This window comes from Cyclospora cayetanensis, unplaced genomic scaffold, assembly GCF_002999335.1.
Source record: "Cyclospora cayetanensis isolate NF1_C8 unplaced genomic scaffold, CcayRef3 CcayRef3_contig_19, whole genome shotgun sequence".
NCBI classification, from domain to species: domain Eukaryota; phylum Apicomplexa; class Conoidasida; order Eucoccidiorida; family Eimeriidae; genus Cyclospora; species Cyclospora cayetanensis.
The window spans coordinates 204,443-222,135 of NW_020312136.1; the positions used below are offsets into that span (position 1 = coordinate 204,443).

At 47.6% G+C, this 17,693-nt stretch overlaps 4 protein-coding genes across 4 annotated transcripts; 1 reads left to right on the forward strand and 3 right to left on the reverse strand.

Annotated features, from left to right (window-relative positions):
• Positions 1–207: 207 nt before the first annotated feature.
• LOC34618700 (asparagine synthetase [glutamine-hydrolyzing] 2) lies at positions 208–1,857 on the reverse strand. The gene has a single exon (XM_022732018.1). It carries the CDS (start codon positions 1,855–1,857, stop codon positions 208–210), a length of 1,650 nt encoding a protein of 549 aa, XP_022586809.1.
• A 5,598-nt stretch (positions 1,858–7,455) lies between these two features.
• Positions 7,456–9,512, reverse strand: LOC34618701. The gene is made up of 5 exons (XM_026337558.1): positions 9,476–9,512; positions 9,207–9,374; positions 8,861–9,003; positions 8,295–8,714; positions 7,456–8,073 (listed from the first exon to the last, which is right to left on the reverse strand). Exons 1-5 carry the CDS (start codon positions 9,510–9,512, stop codon positions 7,456–7,458), a joined length of 1,386 nt encoding a protein of 461 aa, XP_026193343.1.
• A 1,808-nt stretch (positions 9,513–11,320) lies between these two features.
• Positions 11,321–13,212, reverse strand: LOC34618702 (pre-mRNA-splicing factor CWC2). The gene is made up of 2 exons (XM_022732020.2): positions 12,969–13,212; positions 11,321–12,861 (listed from the first exon to the last, which is right to left on the reverse strand). The coding sequence occupies exons 1-2, from the start codon at positions 13,210–13,212 to the stop codon at positions 11,321–11,323; spliced, it is 1,785 nt and encodes a 594-aa protein (XP_022586811.2).
• A 2,517-nt stretch (positions 13,213–15,729) lies between these two features.
• LOC34618703 lies at positions 15,730–17,366 on the forward strand. Its single transcript, XM_022732021.2, has 6 exons — positions 15,730–16,071; positions 16,242–16,514; positions 16,633–16,749; positions 16,945–17,028; positions 17,149–17,246; positions 17,345–17,366. Exons 1-6 carry the CDS (start codon positions 15,730–15,732, stop codon positions 17,364–17,366), a joined length of 936 nt encoding a protein of 311 aa, XP_022586812.2.
• The last annotated feature ends 327 nt before the right edge of the window (positions 17,367–17,693 follow it).

Sequence of the window (17,693 nt, forward strand, 5' to 3'; positions counted from 1 at the left end):
TGCTCCGTAGGTTTAAAAAGACAGCTGCCCATTTAATGCACGCCGTCGAAGGAGAGCACTCCATGATCACAAATTAGGCTTGAAAAATACTCGTGCACTTAAACCCTCGTAAATACACCAAAAATACTCGAACGGTGCTTGTATGGGGAAATAATATTACACTTCTGTACTCGGCGTTCGATAATCATCCATGCTCACTTTTTCGACTCATAAGCCATTAAGGACCTTCGTGGCAGGGCTGATAAGGCCGTCCTTCGAGTCGCCATGCCCTCCTGGGACAATCTTTGCTACGCTTTGATCGGGGAAGTGCCCACTGAAAATGCTTCTGTACAGATAGGCCTCTTTTGACTTGGGAGGGTTATATGGAAACAAAATGTCAGCATTGCTCAGCATCAAGTCGGTCACCTTGTCCTCCGCGTGCTTCTTCAGGGCGTCAGTCCACTGGTAAGACACGCCAAACTGGTTGTCCACACGGATCCTATCAATGATGGCCTGCGGAAGCTCATCCTTGTAAGCATCTCTGAGGAGCTGCTTGGGAAGGCGCCCTTGACCACACAACTTCTCTCCGGGATTGATGGACATTGCATATTCAACAAAGTTTACATCGAGATACGGCACGCGGGCCTCAACACCCCAGCACATGGATGCTTTGTTAGCCCTGAGTGAATCCGTGAAGTGCATGTCGGCCATTCTGCGCACGATCGCCCTATGTAGTACCACGGGATCGCGTTCTTCTTGCATATCTCCAGCGCAGCCGAACAGATCTGCAGCCCCCTCACCCGTGATCACCATTTTTACTCCGATACTCTTGATGAGGCGGTATAAGAAGTAGTTCAACAAAGCAGCACGCACGGTTAAGACATCGTACGACTCGATCATGTAAATGAGGTCTGAGAGGGCATCGATAGCCTCCTGCAATTCAAAAGTGAACTCGTGGTGGGTGGAGCCAACGTGCTTCGCCACCATCCGTGAGCACTCTAGATCCATACACCCCTTCACGCCAATGGCAAAAGAGTGGATCTTGGGGGTCCAAAAATGATCGTTCTGTTCATTCTTGAATCTGTCGTTGTAGAGCCTACAGACGATTGATGCAATGATAGCCGAATCGATGCCGCCATACAGCAAGATGCCAAATGGCACATCGCACATCATGCGCTTGCTAACAGCCTTCTCAAGCTCTGCGCGGAGTAAGCTTAGGTCGCACGAAGTCTGTGGGATACATGCATCTGGTTGCATCCACGCTGGTTGAAAGTACCGTTCCATTATGCCTGAAGACTTGGATGCCTTAAAAAAAAATGAGTGTCCAGGCGGAAACTCCCGTACTCTGACGCAGTCCTGCTGCAACGACTTGACCTCAGATGAAAACCAGATAGATCCATTTGCCGCATGGCCAACATAAAGGGGCGATATACCAATTGGGTCACGCGCGACAAGGAAATCTCCGTTGCGTCTGTCAACGACTACGATCGCGAAGTCGCCATCCAACATAGACACAAAACATCTCCCAAACTGCTTAAATAGTGATGGAATCACCTGACAATCAGATAGGGTCTCAAGCTTCTGTGCTTCGCGAGGATCAAGCTGCTTCCGCAGCTGCATATGGTTGTAGATCTCGCCGTTGGCAGTACATACGACAACACGGTCCGGGTCATTCAGAGGCTGCTTTCCGGAAGTTGGATCAACAATCGACAAGCGCTCATGGGCTAAGGCATGGATGCGGTTGCCTCCATAATTTATTACTTCAATGCCATTCCAATCTGGGCCGCGATGCCGGATGAGCTTCGAGCGAGACAGGCACAGCTGCCTTAGGGCACTCTGCTCCAGAGGTGAGAGTAATATGGCAGTAACTCCACACATGTTATTATGGAAAAAAGGAGCCCCTATAGAAGTACAATAGTCGGACCTGGTGGCGCGGAATGGCGACTCGCCCAAAACACCCTATGGCAAGGAAGCGTCGGCGACTGAACCACACTCTGTATGTTCCAAGTCAAACAAAACGAGTCACCTGCAACCAAAACACAAAGATGCATATTCTTTTTTAAGGGGTGGTTGCTCTCTTATTGGCTGGTATCCCCCAAGAAGCTCTTCGTAGGAGGTGCCCGGTATGCTTTCAAACACAAAGTCCCCTGGTTGATTCGCTGGGCCATGGCCCTCTGCTAACAATCCGTTTAGGCGCACTGCAAAGTGTATACTCTGGATGAACATGGCTTTTTAGAGCCCACAACTTTAGTTTTATAGCACCATAGTCGGTGCATGCGAGTGTGCATGTGGGAAGGCTACGATGCATCCAGGGAATGCTTGTAGGATAAAGCTTCTATTCCCTCACCGTCGCCCAACCCCAATGAAAACAGTATGATAAATCGCTTTTCTTATCGATAAAGAAAGACATACGATGCCTGTATCCTTTCTTTTTTCTCTTTATTCGACTGATTGCGAGGCTTGCCGTCAAAGCCTCCGTCGTGAATATGGGGGACTGATATACACGCGTTGAAAAAGCTTTGGAACATTTTTTTTGCGATTCGCTTGCATTGAAACTGCATTTGCAGCAGGTTGTTGTATTTTTTGTAACTCTTGGGGTGCCACCATGACGTCAGGTCTGCATTTAATTCTAGCGCACCACAGTGTCTATGTGCCTTGGATAAATGCGTGGTGTTTCATCACGCAACACTTATATACTCTGCTATCTAGATCTATTCGCTTCACCGATGCAGAAATTTCTGTGTAGCACTCGTCATGGGTTGAGGTGTTCCCTCTAAAGTGCTTACACAGCTACCCTCACTCTCAAGATTGCGCTCAATTTTGAGAAACATGTTTAATGCTCCTTCAAAAAGCCTACCCCACACTGCCCTCGCTCCACAAGTATTCTGGCTTTAGGGAAGGAAGGAAAATCTTAGGATACCCGTAGCGCTCCATGTTTATTCTCTGTAGTATGCGCACTGCACTCCACAGCCAGGATCGGCTGAAGAAGAAGCTATTGAGTGCAAATCAGCATGAATTCCTCGTTCCCCTGCCCAATACTTTCAGTTACAGTGTCAAAATGTAACTTCAGCTCCTTACATCTCCCCCGCTCATTTCAAAATACTCGCGCACGCTTTCCGTACCCGTGCTTCGAGACCGACTGCATACAGGATAGCGGAAGAGAGTCCACCCTATTGTCACTTCCCAGGTGCACAAAAACGCGAGAAACAGTATGAATGGGAAAAACAAATGCGTTCATTAGCCGCTACAGAGAACTCGACGAGAAGAAAGACACATGCACTGGCCAACAACGAACGAGAACCAAGCTAACGCGAAAGCGGCAGCGCGATGGCTCGCTGTTGTCGGAGCACTGAAATGCTTTAGCCGTCTTCTACAAGGATGCAAAAGGCACATTCAATGAGTAATGGAAAACAAAATCCGCACTACTTCAGCGTTGCCTGCGCGCCTCATACAGCTAAGTACGCATGCCAGTGCAGCCGGTGCATGCAGCACAGTCGACAAAATAAAAGCTATAATCAAAAATTAAAGGGCACACTTATGCGACGCTGCCTGCGCATAAATCTGAGTAAAGCGAAATCCTAAAAATGTGATAGCGAGGAACGCTTCAAGCAATATTCATTGATGAAGATACCTATTTTAAGCAGAGCATGCGCTGGGGAGGGGATATTACTATGGAATGCAAAGAATATCGCCCCCTGGCAGCTGTCGTTGCTAAGCAAGCAGGGCCGAAAATTCTCCCGTAGGAAAGAAAACCGTGATCCTCCTTGGTCAACCACCTGAGGTCGGCATTTCCCAACGCATTTCGCTAGAAGCCCCTGTCTAGTGTCCTCGATGCTCAACAGTCATATCCAGCACTACCACCGATCTCTGTGCATCCTGCGCTTACATATGGGTCACTTGCCTTTACGGCAGAGTCTGGGAAAAATTCGAGATTTTTAAAACACGTATTTAAGAGGTCAATATTAAAATTGCTGTGTCACCTCCAGTGTTTCGAGAAATTGATAGTGTACGAGAGAACATTGCTTCTTGAGAGAATCACAAATGTTCCTTGCGACCTTGCGGGAAAACTGTTTGTCTCATATCTTCTGGCGCGCCTCATTGGGTCTGTGGATCTCCTGGAGCCAAATCTCCGGGCTCAATGTACAAAAACGACCGTCGCTCATCATGATCCCCTGCTTGTCTCGTGCATGCATTCGAGTGAACTAGCGAGCTGCTGTCTGAATTTATCCGCAGCTAAGGGTGGCTGCCAATTGCGGACCGCCCGGTCCAGCCTTGGATCGGAGAGTCGCTTCTCAGTGTAGGTCAGGGATGCTGAAGAGCAACAAGTAGACTAAAGTACGATGGCATTATAAACCCACTCACCGCAGGAAACATTCAAGCCAACCAATTGAGTTTTTCTGTGAGCATAGAGCCGCAGATACTGAAGAAAAATGCAGTTGGTGCACTTTGTCTGCTAAGGTATATCGGTGGTTCGTAGTGGTCATAATATGGTTAATGCAAAGGCCGGTCCTAAAGGTATGCCAGAATGCAGTAACGAATTTCGCATTCCTGTCTGTAATGGTACACCTGGGAAACCTGTGTACCACATTAATTATGAATGATTGAGCAACTTTCTGAGGAGCATCACAGCAGCGGCAAGGCCTAAAATGGACTTGTATTGAGCTCAAACGTGGTTTTATCCCCCCGTCACACCACATACTTTCCCTTCAATGGATACCGCTACTCGGTTGAGGTGAAGCGACGAGAAGAACAAGCGTCACTTTGGTATTTTGGAGACCCCTAGCCTGTTGGGGGAGATGGTACCAACCGGTTTATCGTTAGCATTGTTTATTCAGAAGAAATATAGCCAATAATTGGGCAATGCGAGTATCGGAGGATTTGTAAGCCGCCAACTACGCTTCCTTGTCATGGTATCCGCCGCATCAACGGGTTTAAACACTTTGACAGATAGCCAATTGCGCCTTTTTATCGTCTGTGGAGCTCCTGCGTGGACAGCAACCTGCTTGCCAGCACCTGCTGCCCTAAGAGGCGCTGTGCTACCCGTCTTCTTGAATCATCAGAGGTCTTTCGCCAGACTGTTGCAAAAACAGAAGTTCTTTGGAGTACTAGGTAGCTTTATTGAACCCTGTCAAGTGTTGTAGGGAATCCTGACATTCTCAGCTAGTAGATGAGTGGGAAATAGCTGCATCGAAGCATGAAATGCTGCCTACTGGCAAGCGTCGTTGGCCCCTCCAAGGAGGCACTGTGTTCCCGACTCGATACAAGCTTACTAGAAAGCTAGTTAGTACTTTCCAAAACAAATCGTGTCGTGCGTAGCCCGTATCCCTCTTAGTTTTTAGCATGAGGAGATAAGGGCGGCTAGCGCGCGTGCAACGACACCCTTTAAACAGTCCGAGCATTCACAACCAGATGCACATAGAACCCCTTGCTTTATCAAGCTACCAGTACTCTAAAGTAATTCAGGTATACCAATAGACAAGCCAACTTATCAATTCTGCACAATTTTTAGTTAAATATACCTGGTGTACTAGAGAATGCTCAAGTGTAGCCTGCCCGCTACAGAGGACCTTCTATTCATGTAAGATTTGGGGGCGATATGTTAGTATGTAATATGGTCATTCAAGAAGTGGCTGTACGTATGGAGGTTCTTCGAAGCAGAACTCAATTGCCGGTACACAGGTTAGTATCCAAGGAAGATTCATGTAGTTGACTGCATGCCTTGGACGCCCATATATTGTAGCCGTTGGAGGTCCCATCTAAATCCTGATGCCTGCTTACATATTGTCTGGCCTTCCGTCGAGTTGAGCTTGCGTGTGCTGCTATCTGGGTCCCATCTGTTGTCTCCAGAGGCCGGTAAGCGCATTACTTGGGGGGAAGGGGAGAATACAGCACAAATGATAAATAGAAGTACTCCTTTTATGCAATTTTACGATTATGTAGAGGAACTGTGTCTGCATGGAAAAGAAGGCCCGCGGAGACGTCATAACTTAGCATGGAGTTGCCCCCCGTGCCCGTCAAATTGAATTCCTGCAGAGGAGCTCATTGAGAGGACAATATCCATGCTAAAGCTACCTTCGATGCTTTGAGGGCAGAGGTAAGGCTCCGTTTGCTGTCTGGCTATGGACGTAACCAGTGCCTGCTGCACTTATTGATATGCTTGGCCCATGTTTTATGCTACTTAAGAAGCTCTCTGTAGCGCATGCATAATGGGACTGTTTCCGCGTCTAAATGAGGCACTCACTGATACTCACCGGAAGAAGGCACCTGGCTTGTTTTCCGCAGTTTGCAAAGATATACTTGCAATTAGGGCGGCGATCAGTTCCCCAATGACTTTGATGATAATTTTTTCAATATTGCCTGTTTTCCTTAAATTGTAGTCCATTTAGAGAGTGTCTGTGCTAGTAGCTTCTCTATATGCAAATGTCCGTGACGCACCAGCAAGGTTGACAGTTTCCGTTGCCTCCAGAGCCTACCATTGTTCGGTGCGTGTTGTAAGGCTTAGATCTTCGGGTATCTTATGCACTCCGTCTGAACAGGTTCACCCTGGCAGGCATACATCAATAGCCTCGACTTTAGCACCTGCTGCAATGAGCATCTAGTCGGCACTGCTCACAGGATAGAACGCCGATATCATTCAAGGCATTTTGCCATTCCAGGCCTGTGAGGGAGTAACATGCCTGTAAAAGGATGGCCTTGGCACATTTGTTAATGGCATTGAGCTAAATTTCCTAGCTGGGAAAGCCCCATCGAGCGTGAAGCACCATGTGGCAAGCAGCGCTGGTGCTTCCTGTCAACAGAGGACTTCAAGCGCAGTTAGGTGGGGACTACACCAAAGACCGCTAGCAAGCACGCCAGCTTTGGCCAGCCGTGCAAAACAGGAGTACCCAGCAAGCACAGTCACGGAAGCTGCAACTTAGCTAGTGCTTTGATAATCCTTGCATGAGCAGTACTGTACTTCAACAGCAACCGACGACCCCTACAAGTTGGTACTATCTTGCAATGAATGCCACTCCCTGAAAGTGAGCCAGTTGGCCACATCTATAGTGGTTAACGTCGAGTAACCCTGTTTGCGTGGTCTATATCTTGAGCCAAGTGGCCTTCGCCCTCATTCTAGGACCGCCTATAGTTTGTACAAGACCTACAGATGAGAGCACACTAATAGACGAGGGGTAGATACCGAACACTACCATTTTAACTGTGTGCACAACGGCTGTATGGCTGAGAGATTGAGCAACACTATTTGAGAAGTACAGCACTTTGAATGGGAGGGTGCAAAGCGCGATAAAGCCAGTAATTATGGCATATGGCTGTTCTCATCGTGCTTTTTAATTGAGCGCGTATTCAGGTGGGTACTCAGCGAGGCTTCAACTTTACTGTGATCCTTGTCCGCGCTGTTTCACCGACAAAAAATCGCCATTTGTTTCTTTCAAAACATTAAAGTTTGATTCGTTTGATTCGCTGGAATCACAGAGAGTCTTAGAGCCCTCCGTGCATGCTGAACTCTTGGGCGCTCTGGCGATTTCCATCTAAGACCGCAGCCCAGGAATGGCCATCCAGCTCTTCCGGCTCCGTGAACTCGTGAGCTAAAGGTTTGGCTGCTGCATACCTGTCAGCGTAACTTCCAAAGGGTGGGTCAATGTATGCCTCGTCAAATGCTTCTCCAAAGGTGGGTCTGTAGGATAGTGTATCGCGTCGTCTACGGTAAAGACCTGGTTGCCGGTTTTCATACTTCGGAACCCATGTTCCCCTTCTCGAGGGAAATCTGCCATTCGGGAAGCGATTAGGTCTTCTAGAAAAGATTGGACGATCAAGTCTGTATTCGGCGAAAGATTCGGCTTCTCCCTCTGGCCTCATGAACTCGTCATCAAAGGAAGAATCAGCGTCGGAATCCACGTCTGCATCGCGTGCAATGGTTGAGTATCGCCCTTTACCCAAAGCCTCTTCACTCCCGTCTTTTGGCCACCTTTGCTCTGCGTGGCGTTTTGAAATGTGATGCGCCAACAGGATTGCAAGAATAGATGGAGGAATTGCCAGGATCAACGCCGCAGCCCATGAGAGTCCCTCTTCGCCTTTACTATCATCGGTGCCTTCCACCTGATGTATGTGCAGCCACCGATAAAAAACGCCCTTTCGCGTCTCAACCTGCCTGGTTACTGGACACACTCCGAATATCGTGCATGTCAACATCTGTATGCGGTCATTCGGGGACGCTGTTGGATGCTTTTGTATAGTCCTGAGAGCCAATAAACGTACTGGTGGGATGGCGCAACGCGATGGGCAAGGGAATGGATTTATACTTCTACGTGGCCACTCACTTGTGCTCCCGTTCTCTTCTGGCTGACCTTGTTCAACGCGTTTTCGTAAGATACGGCTAACTTTGCTGGATCGATGGCCCTTTCCCTCGAGCCGGAATCTGCGGGCACATGGCTGTTTTGCTCCTTTAGGAGAATGTTAAGGAGCTGCACTGTTCGCAATACCTGAAGTTGTTCTTTCTTTTTCGAAGATTTACTGTTGCTGCTCTTATGCCTGCGAGGTGCAGACTCTGTTTCCCTGATTCGCACTCGCTGGCCGGTCCAGCTCTCCGACTCTTCCTCGTCTGTACTGGTCCAGAGGGGCTCCTTCGAGCTCTTGCTTCTGCTTGACTCGCTTTCGCGCCGCCGGCGACGAGACACCAAATTTGGCTCTTTTAATAAGTGTTGTGAGTCGTGAGCTACTGACGAACGGGGGTGCTTACTCTGCGTACAAATAGATGACCGGGCGCTGCCTGATCATGCAGCACCAGAGACGGCTACTGACGTCGTGTGAACGGCAAACACGACTCTGGAACCGGGGCCTTGCCCAATATTGCCGGAGATTTTTCATGTTAATATTGAGCTCCTACTGAGTTGACCTTTTCAGGCGAGACTCCATCCACTTCACTGCCTCCAATCAGAACGAATGGCCCCTGGTTCGTAGGCAATTCGACTTCCGACACACCTCTTGGTTGTGACTGTTCTATAGCTGCCTTTTTTTGAGTGGTACTATCTATGCACACACACGCAGAGCCGATTAGCCTCAGTTATTAAGCTGTTCCCTCAGCTTTATTCGAAAGGGTTTCAGTGGCGAGCTGTATTCGAATAGCTGCCTCGTGTTGCATCCATCTTCCAGGTGATTGCTTATTTAAGACCTCCACGTATCATGTTCAGCACAGAAAGGGTAATGCCACACTACAGCTGGGAAAAAATCACCAGTCAAAGAGTCCTTAATCCACTGATTTACACTGGGGCCTCTTTCTGGAGTTCCGTCGTCACCACTTTGTTCCCTGAACCTCATCGCGACACTGAGGGATTCTGCAAGGTCATAATACGCTTCCAGCAACACATCAGTCCCCGTACCATTCTGAGTGGCACAGAAATCTTTTCAAAGTTACATAGGAAAGTTTATTAAGCCATGGAGAAGTCCGGGGGACCAGGAGACATGAGCCCAACATACGCAGCGCTTTGGAGAACACTTTTACCGTCTCCTTGTGCCGACCCTATGTCTATCTCCTGCATCACAACGCAGAAATATCGATTATATGATGGCTACCTATCTATACTGCTCGCTTTGCCGGAGTACAACTAGCTACAATGAGTGGAAGGGCATTAAAGGCATACAAATTACCTCTAGGCCTCCAGCGCTTGAGTCGCCTTTCTTATGGGCCTCGCTACCCGGTGCAGTGATCTGAGAAACGCTTGAGGTTGCCGGTTGCACAGTACAGGGAAAGGCTAAAAGCAGGAGGCCTCCTGCTAGGACGAAGCTCCGCATTCCGAGTTAACCGCGTGGCCTAAAAGCACCTGGTCCTCATTTACTCCGCCTCTTTAGAGCGACACGATAAGCCAAATCTGTTCACAACCGTTCAGTGAAAGCTCAAGAAAACACTGTTGTGTTGATTTCAATTTCAAGTAGTATCCGTCCGGGTCTGACCTTCGGAGGTGAACACTTTACTGTCTCGGGAAAAAATGCGTGCTGTGGTCATCAACTTCACTATATTTGATACCTTGGGGTGGTCTCAGTGCAAATAACACGTGGTTCTTCCTGATGAGAGATGCCCCAGTATCACGTTTGGCGCAAAGATATGTTCTAGGTCAGAATGGGAACATGATCTGTGGTGTTCAACAGCACCAAGTTGAGCAGCACAAAAAAGATCATCAGCGCGCGCCTAGAGAGGACTGGGAACTGCCAGCCCTTTGGAAATATAAACAAAATAATATTTCGGTAGAAGTACGCAATAGTCCAGCAAGCCAAAGGGACTAGTGTGTCTGCAGGTAGCGACGGGGTACAGGAATAATCGCAGCGTGGAGCACACTCAAATAAAAAAGGTGTCCAGCAGGCGTTTATGACGTTAAAGTGCTGCTGATAACAAAATCTGAATTGAGATTTTCGAGGGTAAACGAGTATGGTGCACCCTGCAAGTTCGCCTAGATCTGCACGAGTCATCGGCTGCCATGGCTTCCCCCGTGCGGGCGCTTGTGGGCGAAGCGATTCGTGCAGGGTTTGAACGATGAGGACTACCTGCTTTAAACAGCTTCTAGTATTCCCAGGCTCTATTGTCGTTTGGAAGTCACTTTTAACAACAAGATATGCGTAGGGACCTCGACTTTTAGTGTGCGACTTGGGGGCTCCTCGCAACTCTGTGCGTCTCGCACACAAGCTACGCAGAGTACCAGCTGCTCAACATTTGTCCACGCTGCAAAACAATGACTTTACGCTGCTCTGGAAAGAACAGAACCCCTTCAAAATACCCGACTATGTGTTTCAGATGCCGTACGAACCGATCTGCTGAGCGTCAGCGCACTCACACTCTTGGCCCATTGAGGTGTGCAGGAGCCAACCGGAATGATCACATTCTCCCGAATGCAGGAAGGAAGGGCACCATAGAATACCTTGCTGCTTGATGGGGTCTACAGCAACTGGCTTACACAACGACTGCTGCATAATTCTGACCTCCCAAATCTCTGAAGATGTTGTGCGTTCTCATCCGAGGTGGTCGCTCATCACGCTGTTGATGCACAGGCCCCCACTGCCAGTGTACTGGATGATTGACTCTATTTGTGACGGCCCGAAAATCAGAGAGTCTTTGTGCTGACAGTCTCCGGCTTGATGAGAGACTCACTAGCCCTAGGGGCTATTGACCACCCGAATGTCTACAGATTAGGTCCGAGCTGACTTTATGGGTTAGCATGGCAACTGTATAAAAAATATATAAAGCTGTTAGTGAAATGCGTTTTATTAACTTCGAAAATAGGATGACACCTAAAAATTTTATTCTGAGCAGCCACAAGGCTAGCAGCAAACCGGCAACCTGACATTTGTGCCCTTATCATTCACAGGGACCTATAACACCAGCTCTTAGGAAATCAGAGCTCGAAAGACCTTCAACACGATTCAAGACACTTAACAGCCGCTGGGATTCCTCATCCCCGATGCTTTTTTCTTCGGTGTGCCACTGGCTGGTACTGCTTCCAAAGCCAGGTAGATTATGATGCCCCTCTAGCATGTGGTTAGAGAACAATTGTGGAAATCCCATCGACGACAAAGAAAGAGGGCCCTGCTGATTTGCTAGTGTATCATCTGCCGGGTTTCCCCCTGCACACACTGCTGCCCAATATGCCTTCCATGCAGAACAGTAGCTTTCAAGAGCTTTGCGAACCGTTTCCTCTTTGCCTTGGCCTGTCGTTTGGCCTTGTAGTAACCCGCCTACTTTTGCCGACTTTTGCCTTTTGCCCTTTTCTTCGCTCTCATTCTTCCTTTTAGCATTTCCGTCTTGATGTGCCCATTTGACGCTTAGCAGAGTTCCATACTTTCCAAAGTTCTGGTCAGCCATGGCAACTTTTGCGAACTCTGCTTGAACCCTGTAAGCATATGTCACAAATCCAATGAGCTTCTTTGGTATCACCCGGACCTCTTTTAAATCCCCCCAAACTCCAAATGCTTCCCACAGAAACCGCTCGAGGCTTTGTATGCCGTCTTCTTCCAGTGGGTCCACCTGCAGGCCTCCTACGAAAAGTGTTTTACACTCATGGTTAAAACTCCCTGCCCCTCCCATGTCATCTCGGTGATCCTTGTGTCGCTCCCTTCCAAATATATCACGGCTCCACTCCAGCGTGTACTCGTCTTCGAGAGTGGGAATTCGGTGTTTATAACGGCATTCACTACCTCTTGTGCAGCAGCCCTTCGCAAAAAAGGCACAAATGTAACCTTCGGAGCTGCCTGGGTGGAGATCAGCTGCTGTGTACCCAGCGTCGAGTTCTGGATCACAACGGTATAAGGCAGCCTCACGGTCGAGGTGGCTTGGGTGGTTATAGCGATCCGTGAGATGCCGCCCGTACCATATATTGTACTCATTTTGACCTTCCACATGACATGTGTTTTCAATGTCAGTAGAAAGGACTTGACGGCGAGCTGGTCTCTTGAGCCACTCCCGCACAAGTTCACGCTTGCTGTCGCACAGCGTGAGCAGCTCCTCTTCTTGATTGGTTTTCGTGTCCGTCCGGGAGCTCCAAGTTGCTAGCTGTTTTGCATATTCGGCGTATAGCTCCCAAGGATAGGCAGTGCCCAGAACACTAGAGTCGAGCTGCGCTGCATGCTGAGATGGTGGTTCTGGCTTTGTATGGACTGAAGATGGAGCTCCCTGCAGCGGTTCAGGCAGCTTTGTGTACATTGGTAAATCCACGGTCGACGCAGTCGCCAGATTATCTCCACAATCTGCTTCCGCAGAAACATAGGCAACCGGTAGTTCTGCGGCGAATGAAGGAACTGGGCTGCCACAAGCACTGCTATCACAAGTCTCTCCTTCCATCTTCAACGTATTTGCATGAGTTCCTATGGTTGAAACGAATTCGCACAGTCCCTGACACTGGACTACGTAAATCAGGAAATATTCCCAGAGGCGCAGGATAATAAATAAAACCCGGTTTTGCTAAGTAGTTCAATATGATGCCTGGTTTCCTCAGAGAACCAAGCTGTACCTGACACGGCAAACGACAATACAAAGAACACGTTGTTAATGTTAAACACACGAACCAAATATTCAGCCAACTCTGACAAAATTTTCAGCGCAAAATATGCTGCTTTTATGCTTTGGCACATCTCTGGACGGAAGCTAATGCTGACGACACCATGGTGGCGTGGGGTTACCTGTAGCGATCCTGGTGAGCTCACCGTGGGTGATGTGATTGGGTGGTGCTCATCCCACCTCCCAAGCACCTTCATACTTCAATGTGTCTCTCGCATAAGCACAAAGACATTGCCGAATTACTGATAAAATAGGCTTTCTATTGTAGCAATGCAGAGCTCACTCTCTCCGACGTCGTACCGCTGAAATCCTAGGCGGTCACTTGTCGAGGACGTAACACGCAGTGCGCGTTTGCACCGAGTTTTTGGTTTTCGACGGCGCTCTTCTTATTTAAAGAATATGAATTTGGTTGAATATGACAATGGGGGCATTAATAATGGGTTCTACCGATTATGCTAGACTAACAATTGTCAGACCCGCTACTGCGTCCCGCGAAGTAGCCCAACATGTCCACCACACCCTTGGTGTCACTTGGGTGCAGTTGCACTGCGTTGCATTTTAAAAAGATTATCATTTGCTTTGTTTCAGCTAGAGAGCCCTCAAAGAGCCTCCAGTACACCACCATGAGGAGCATTCTGACCTGTAAATTCCTCAGTTCCTGTGTTCATAAAGTACTACTTGAAAAAAACTTGGTAAGGAGTTGTGGCTTCCAAATCAAGTTCAATACGCTATTTTGTGGTGGCCGAGTTCAGTAGTGTACGATTTCTTTCCTTTACAAGCTGTTCGTCATTGGACGAGGAATAACCTGGCAGTGTATAATATCGAATTCCAATAAGCTTTCAATCCTCAAAACACTTTTCAATAAGTATTTTCGAGTTTTCAAAACTTACTATGACGCTGAGTTTATCATCTTAGTTTACTAGTAGTCCCGTGACAAGCTGCTTCTTTCGCTTAGAGTGTTCACCAATGATAACTTTCCAACTAATACTATAAACAGTGCATAAAAGGTTGAATACGGTTTCTTGGCGATACAAGAGACGTCTCGTCTGCCTCGGCCAAAAAGCGTTGTCCAAGGGCCGGAACCATCATACTTTTCAAGGGTACAATGTGCAAAACTCAGTCACATAACTTAATGCCCCTGGTGCAGACAAGCTAAAAGCACCCAATTATCTTGCACCCTGCGTACAAAGGCAGTATGAGACCGGCTAAACAAGCCATCTCTCTTAGCTTTCTTATGCGACTATACGTCTAAGATGTGGACATGAGACTGCCATGCAGTTTGAGGACAAGCGCAAATACTAAGCACTAAAGGCCTACGGGCCATTAAACCTGATCGTGCATATTCAGTGGCGCAAAAACGATAGCCAATTTTTGTCCAACACCTTCTGCATTTCACAAAATTGATCCGAACATGACAGCTTTCTAATGCCTTTCCTGCCTCAGCAAATCTGAAGCTCAGATTTACTTGGGCTACCAGAGTCAATTGTGATCTTCTCTACATGATGCACTCGATATAACCACTTTCATGAGGCACTGCCGGCTGTGGGAGATCAGTGGACGAGTAAGCTGGAAGTGCCTAAACCAACTAATCTACTGACCACTAAGCTGCTCATGACGTTGTAAAACAATAGTCTGAACCAGAGAGCTCCCATTAATATGTAGATAAGGCCCAGAAAAAGCCACTGATGGTAGGGGTTCAACTCTTCTGGCGTTTATGACGATGGAGAATTGAGTGTTCTCCAGGAATCACTTGATGCTTTTGACTCTTGGGTACATGTTGTGGAGAGAGGAGCCCAACACACTGGAAAAGAGAAACTTTGCCCCTTGAAGTTGCTGAGCATCGCCCCCATGCTAGCATCGTTTCCTCTGGAAAAGGTTTGCAAAGCTATCTTTTCCACAGGTGGGGGAAGAGATGCAGCGCATTATGCAGTTCGCTGAAAGTCTATCAAGTTGACTGTCTGGCTCTGACGTTAACTTTACATTTCCAACAAATTCAATTCCTTCGGACCAGTTATTTCGTAGTTTCCTTAAGTTGTAGGATGGTGATTATTTGGTTCTAAAGATAGGTTTATATATACAACAAATTCATTGTCGTCGGTTCATTCACATGGCGCTGGTTTGCACGGCTGCCCTTCTGGCCACAGTACGTAATCCATTTTGGAGAAGGAAGCCAGCGCTACGGTCGCTTAAACTGTAATAATAAGTCCTTCGGTCTCTATTTGCATTCGTGGGTAGTTTCAGCCCAAAATCGAGTCAATTCGGGCCAATGTACACTAGCTGAAACTAAGAAGGATGGCGGGGTCTTTTTTGGCCAAGGAGCCAAAGGACATACCTCATAGTAGTGGCTTGCCCACGCATTTTCAGCATTGCCACCGCTGGGAACGACCTGGTTTCCCATAACGAAATGAAATTTACTGGCGTTGACTGTTTGTTTGTAAAATATGACTACTTTCTTGCCGACGTTCCCTCTTGAATCGTTGGTGGTTCGTTCCGGACCTGTCCCTCAATTTTCGCCACACATGGACAACTGCTGAGCCTAAGGGCCTTGCCATAATAAAGTCCGGGCACAGAAGTGATTCTACAATATGCAAATGGAAGAGCGTCGAAATTAATTCTGATCCGCTTCCTGCAGGGTGCACGCTCGCCGCCCCTGTGCAGGGCATTGCCTCATGCGAGACAGGCAACCCGGCAGGGTTTCATTTCGAGCCTTTACAATGGGATCTTCACAATCAACAAAGTCCGTCGACGCCTTGGCAAATAAGTTTGATAACTGTGATCTTGCTGACGGCGAAACAACCCCTGAATTCTGTTCCTCGGGCAGCGCTGACGAGGATTCGGCACTGCAGAATTATTTGGTTTCTTCGTCGGATGGAATTTCAGAGGCTTCTGAGACCAATACTCCTACTTCCACACAGTTTTTTGAGCGCTCGCATCATTGTAGGCACTCAGCCATTTTCATATTCGACCTTGACGACACCCTCATTCCAACTGAATGGATCCGGTCGTCGTTCGCCAACCTAAAGCATCAGCACGCATCGACAGAGGAAGTATACAAGGTTGGCTAATACAGCCCATTTTACATAAGTACAAGCCTTTGGCCCTGCATCAACAATATAAACACTTCGAGCCCCCTCAGGTTTGTACCAGCTAGTGCCTACGAGGCGTGAAATGGCCTAAATAAAAGTTGTGCACATTTGAAGCTACGTTACGATGCGACATTTCACAGGCTATAAAACAAGAGCTGGATCGGCTTACAGCTAACGAGCTAATACCCTGCATCTTGAGCACATTGAAAAAGGCCAAAAAATGGAGCGAAACCGTTGTCATTGTAACAAACGCAAGAAGTGTTCGTTGGCTTTCAACAATGAAATCCCTATTTCCCGAAGTCATTCAGCTGCTGAATGATGAGCGAATTCCCATTATACGCTCTTGCCCTGTAGGAGAGGAGCCAAGCATTCATGAAACCACTGCATACTTCGCCTACTGGATGAATGCTAAGGTATGCTGCTCAAAAGTTTCGCTCTTTCTTTACGTAAGACCGAATACTTTACGCTTATTCAGGAAACGCTCGCAATGTATCAGGTTATTCATAATGAATAAATTATGGGTTAATGCAGAAGACCAAGTTTCTCGAGGTCATTCGACAGCACTTCCAGAACAAATGTACCCCACAAGCAGCAGCAGTAGATCTCGTGTCTGTAGGAGACAATGATTTCGAAGAATATGCAGCCTTGGTATGAAAAGATTAGCCTGAGGATCACCTTGAATACATTTGCGGGTATTTATCCACGATAACACTGTCATCGCTCCCATGGCTTTGAAGGGTATATGCCTGTCAATGCCAACGATGGACTACACAACCTGAATAGCCTGCCTATTAGACAAGTCGCCAATGTGACAACTTCTGTTTTTTGTGCCTGGTTGTGTAGCGGGCGGCTCATGAGCTTCCAGCTGTGAGATTCGCGAAAGTCGTTCGATGCCGGTCAGGACTGGAGCCTCGACCTTTCTTGCACGTAAGTGGCATGCAGTCATTGGCCTAAGGAAAAATTTACATCCTACAATGTGACTGCGGCAGGTGAGGACGATATAAATGCCTAACTGGAGTTGAAACTGAAGATTTCTTGTCCGTTCAGCAATTGAAGGAGATTACGCGTGCTATTGACTACATATTTGAAGAGGCAATGCCTTGCGCGACCCGAAGAGTCGGAGCTACTGTGACTTACACCATTCAGTAAGGCCCCCACATATCTGTTCCCCGGCGTTTTAATGAACTAATGATGTTGATGGCATTTTAGGGTTACATACGTCATGATTCTTATGTGCATTCAGCGGAAGAAGGAAAACTCATTAGCCTCCATTTTTTTGTACCTTCTATTTTGTATTTGAGGATGGCTCGCCCAGCGGTGTGGCCGACGCCCTTACAGCAGATATCCCGTATTTGCCAAACTAAAGTGGCTAGATGTTAAAGACATGTCCTAAACAACCAATCACATTGGCACTGTGCAGGATTTGCTAGATTAACTTAACATTTGCATTATAAGGCAGGCATGCTACCATCGTTTATCAGGTGAGCATTTAGTATCATTTTGCATACCATGGGGCTGTGAATTAGCTATGGGGTAGTACAGTGCGGGATGTACACAAGCAAGGGTTCAGAGCAGCATATTTTTTAAAAAAG

Excerpts from the sequence above, each read along its gene's own strand:
- LOC34618700 (XM_022732018.1), bottom strand. The coding sequence starts at position 1,857 with ATGTGTGGAGTTACTGCCATATTACTCTCACCTCTGGAGCAGAGTGCC.
- LOC34618701 (XM_026337558.1), bottom strand. The coding sequence starts at position 9,512 with ATGCAGGAGATAGACATAGGGTCGGCACAAGGAGACG. Across the intron at positions 9,375-9,475 it reads AGGGTCGGCACAAGGAGACG|ATTTCTGTGCCACTCAGAAT; the intron begins GTAAAAGTGTTC and ends AACTTTGAAAAG. Across the intron at positions 9,004-9,206 it reads GATTAAGGACTCTTTGACTG|ATAGTACCACTCAAAAAAAG; the intron begins GTGATTTTTTCC and ends GTGTGTGCATAG.
- LOC34618702 (XM_022732020.2), bottom strand. The coding sequence starts at position 13,212 with ATGAAGGTGCTTGGGAGGTGGGATGAGCACCACCCAATCACATCACCC. Across the intron at positions 12,862-12,968 it reads ATTGTCGTTTGCCGTGTCAG|TCCAGTGTCAGGGACTGTGC; the intron begins GTACAGCTTGGT and ends TGATTTACGTAG.
- LOC34618703 (XM_022732021.2), top strand. The coding sequence starts at position 15,730 with ATGGGATCTTCACAATCAACAAAGTCCGTCGACGCCTTGGCAAATAAG. Across the intron at positions 17,029-17,148 it reads AGCCTCGACCTTTCTTGCAC|CAATTGAAGGAGATTACGCG; the intron begins GTAAGTGGCATG and ends TTGTCCGTTCAG. Across the intron at positions 17,247-17,344 it reads ACTGTGACTTACACCATTCA|CGGAAGAAGGAAAACTCATT; the intron begins GTAAGGCCCCCA and ends ATGTGCATTCAG.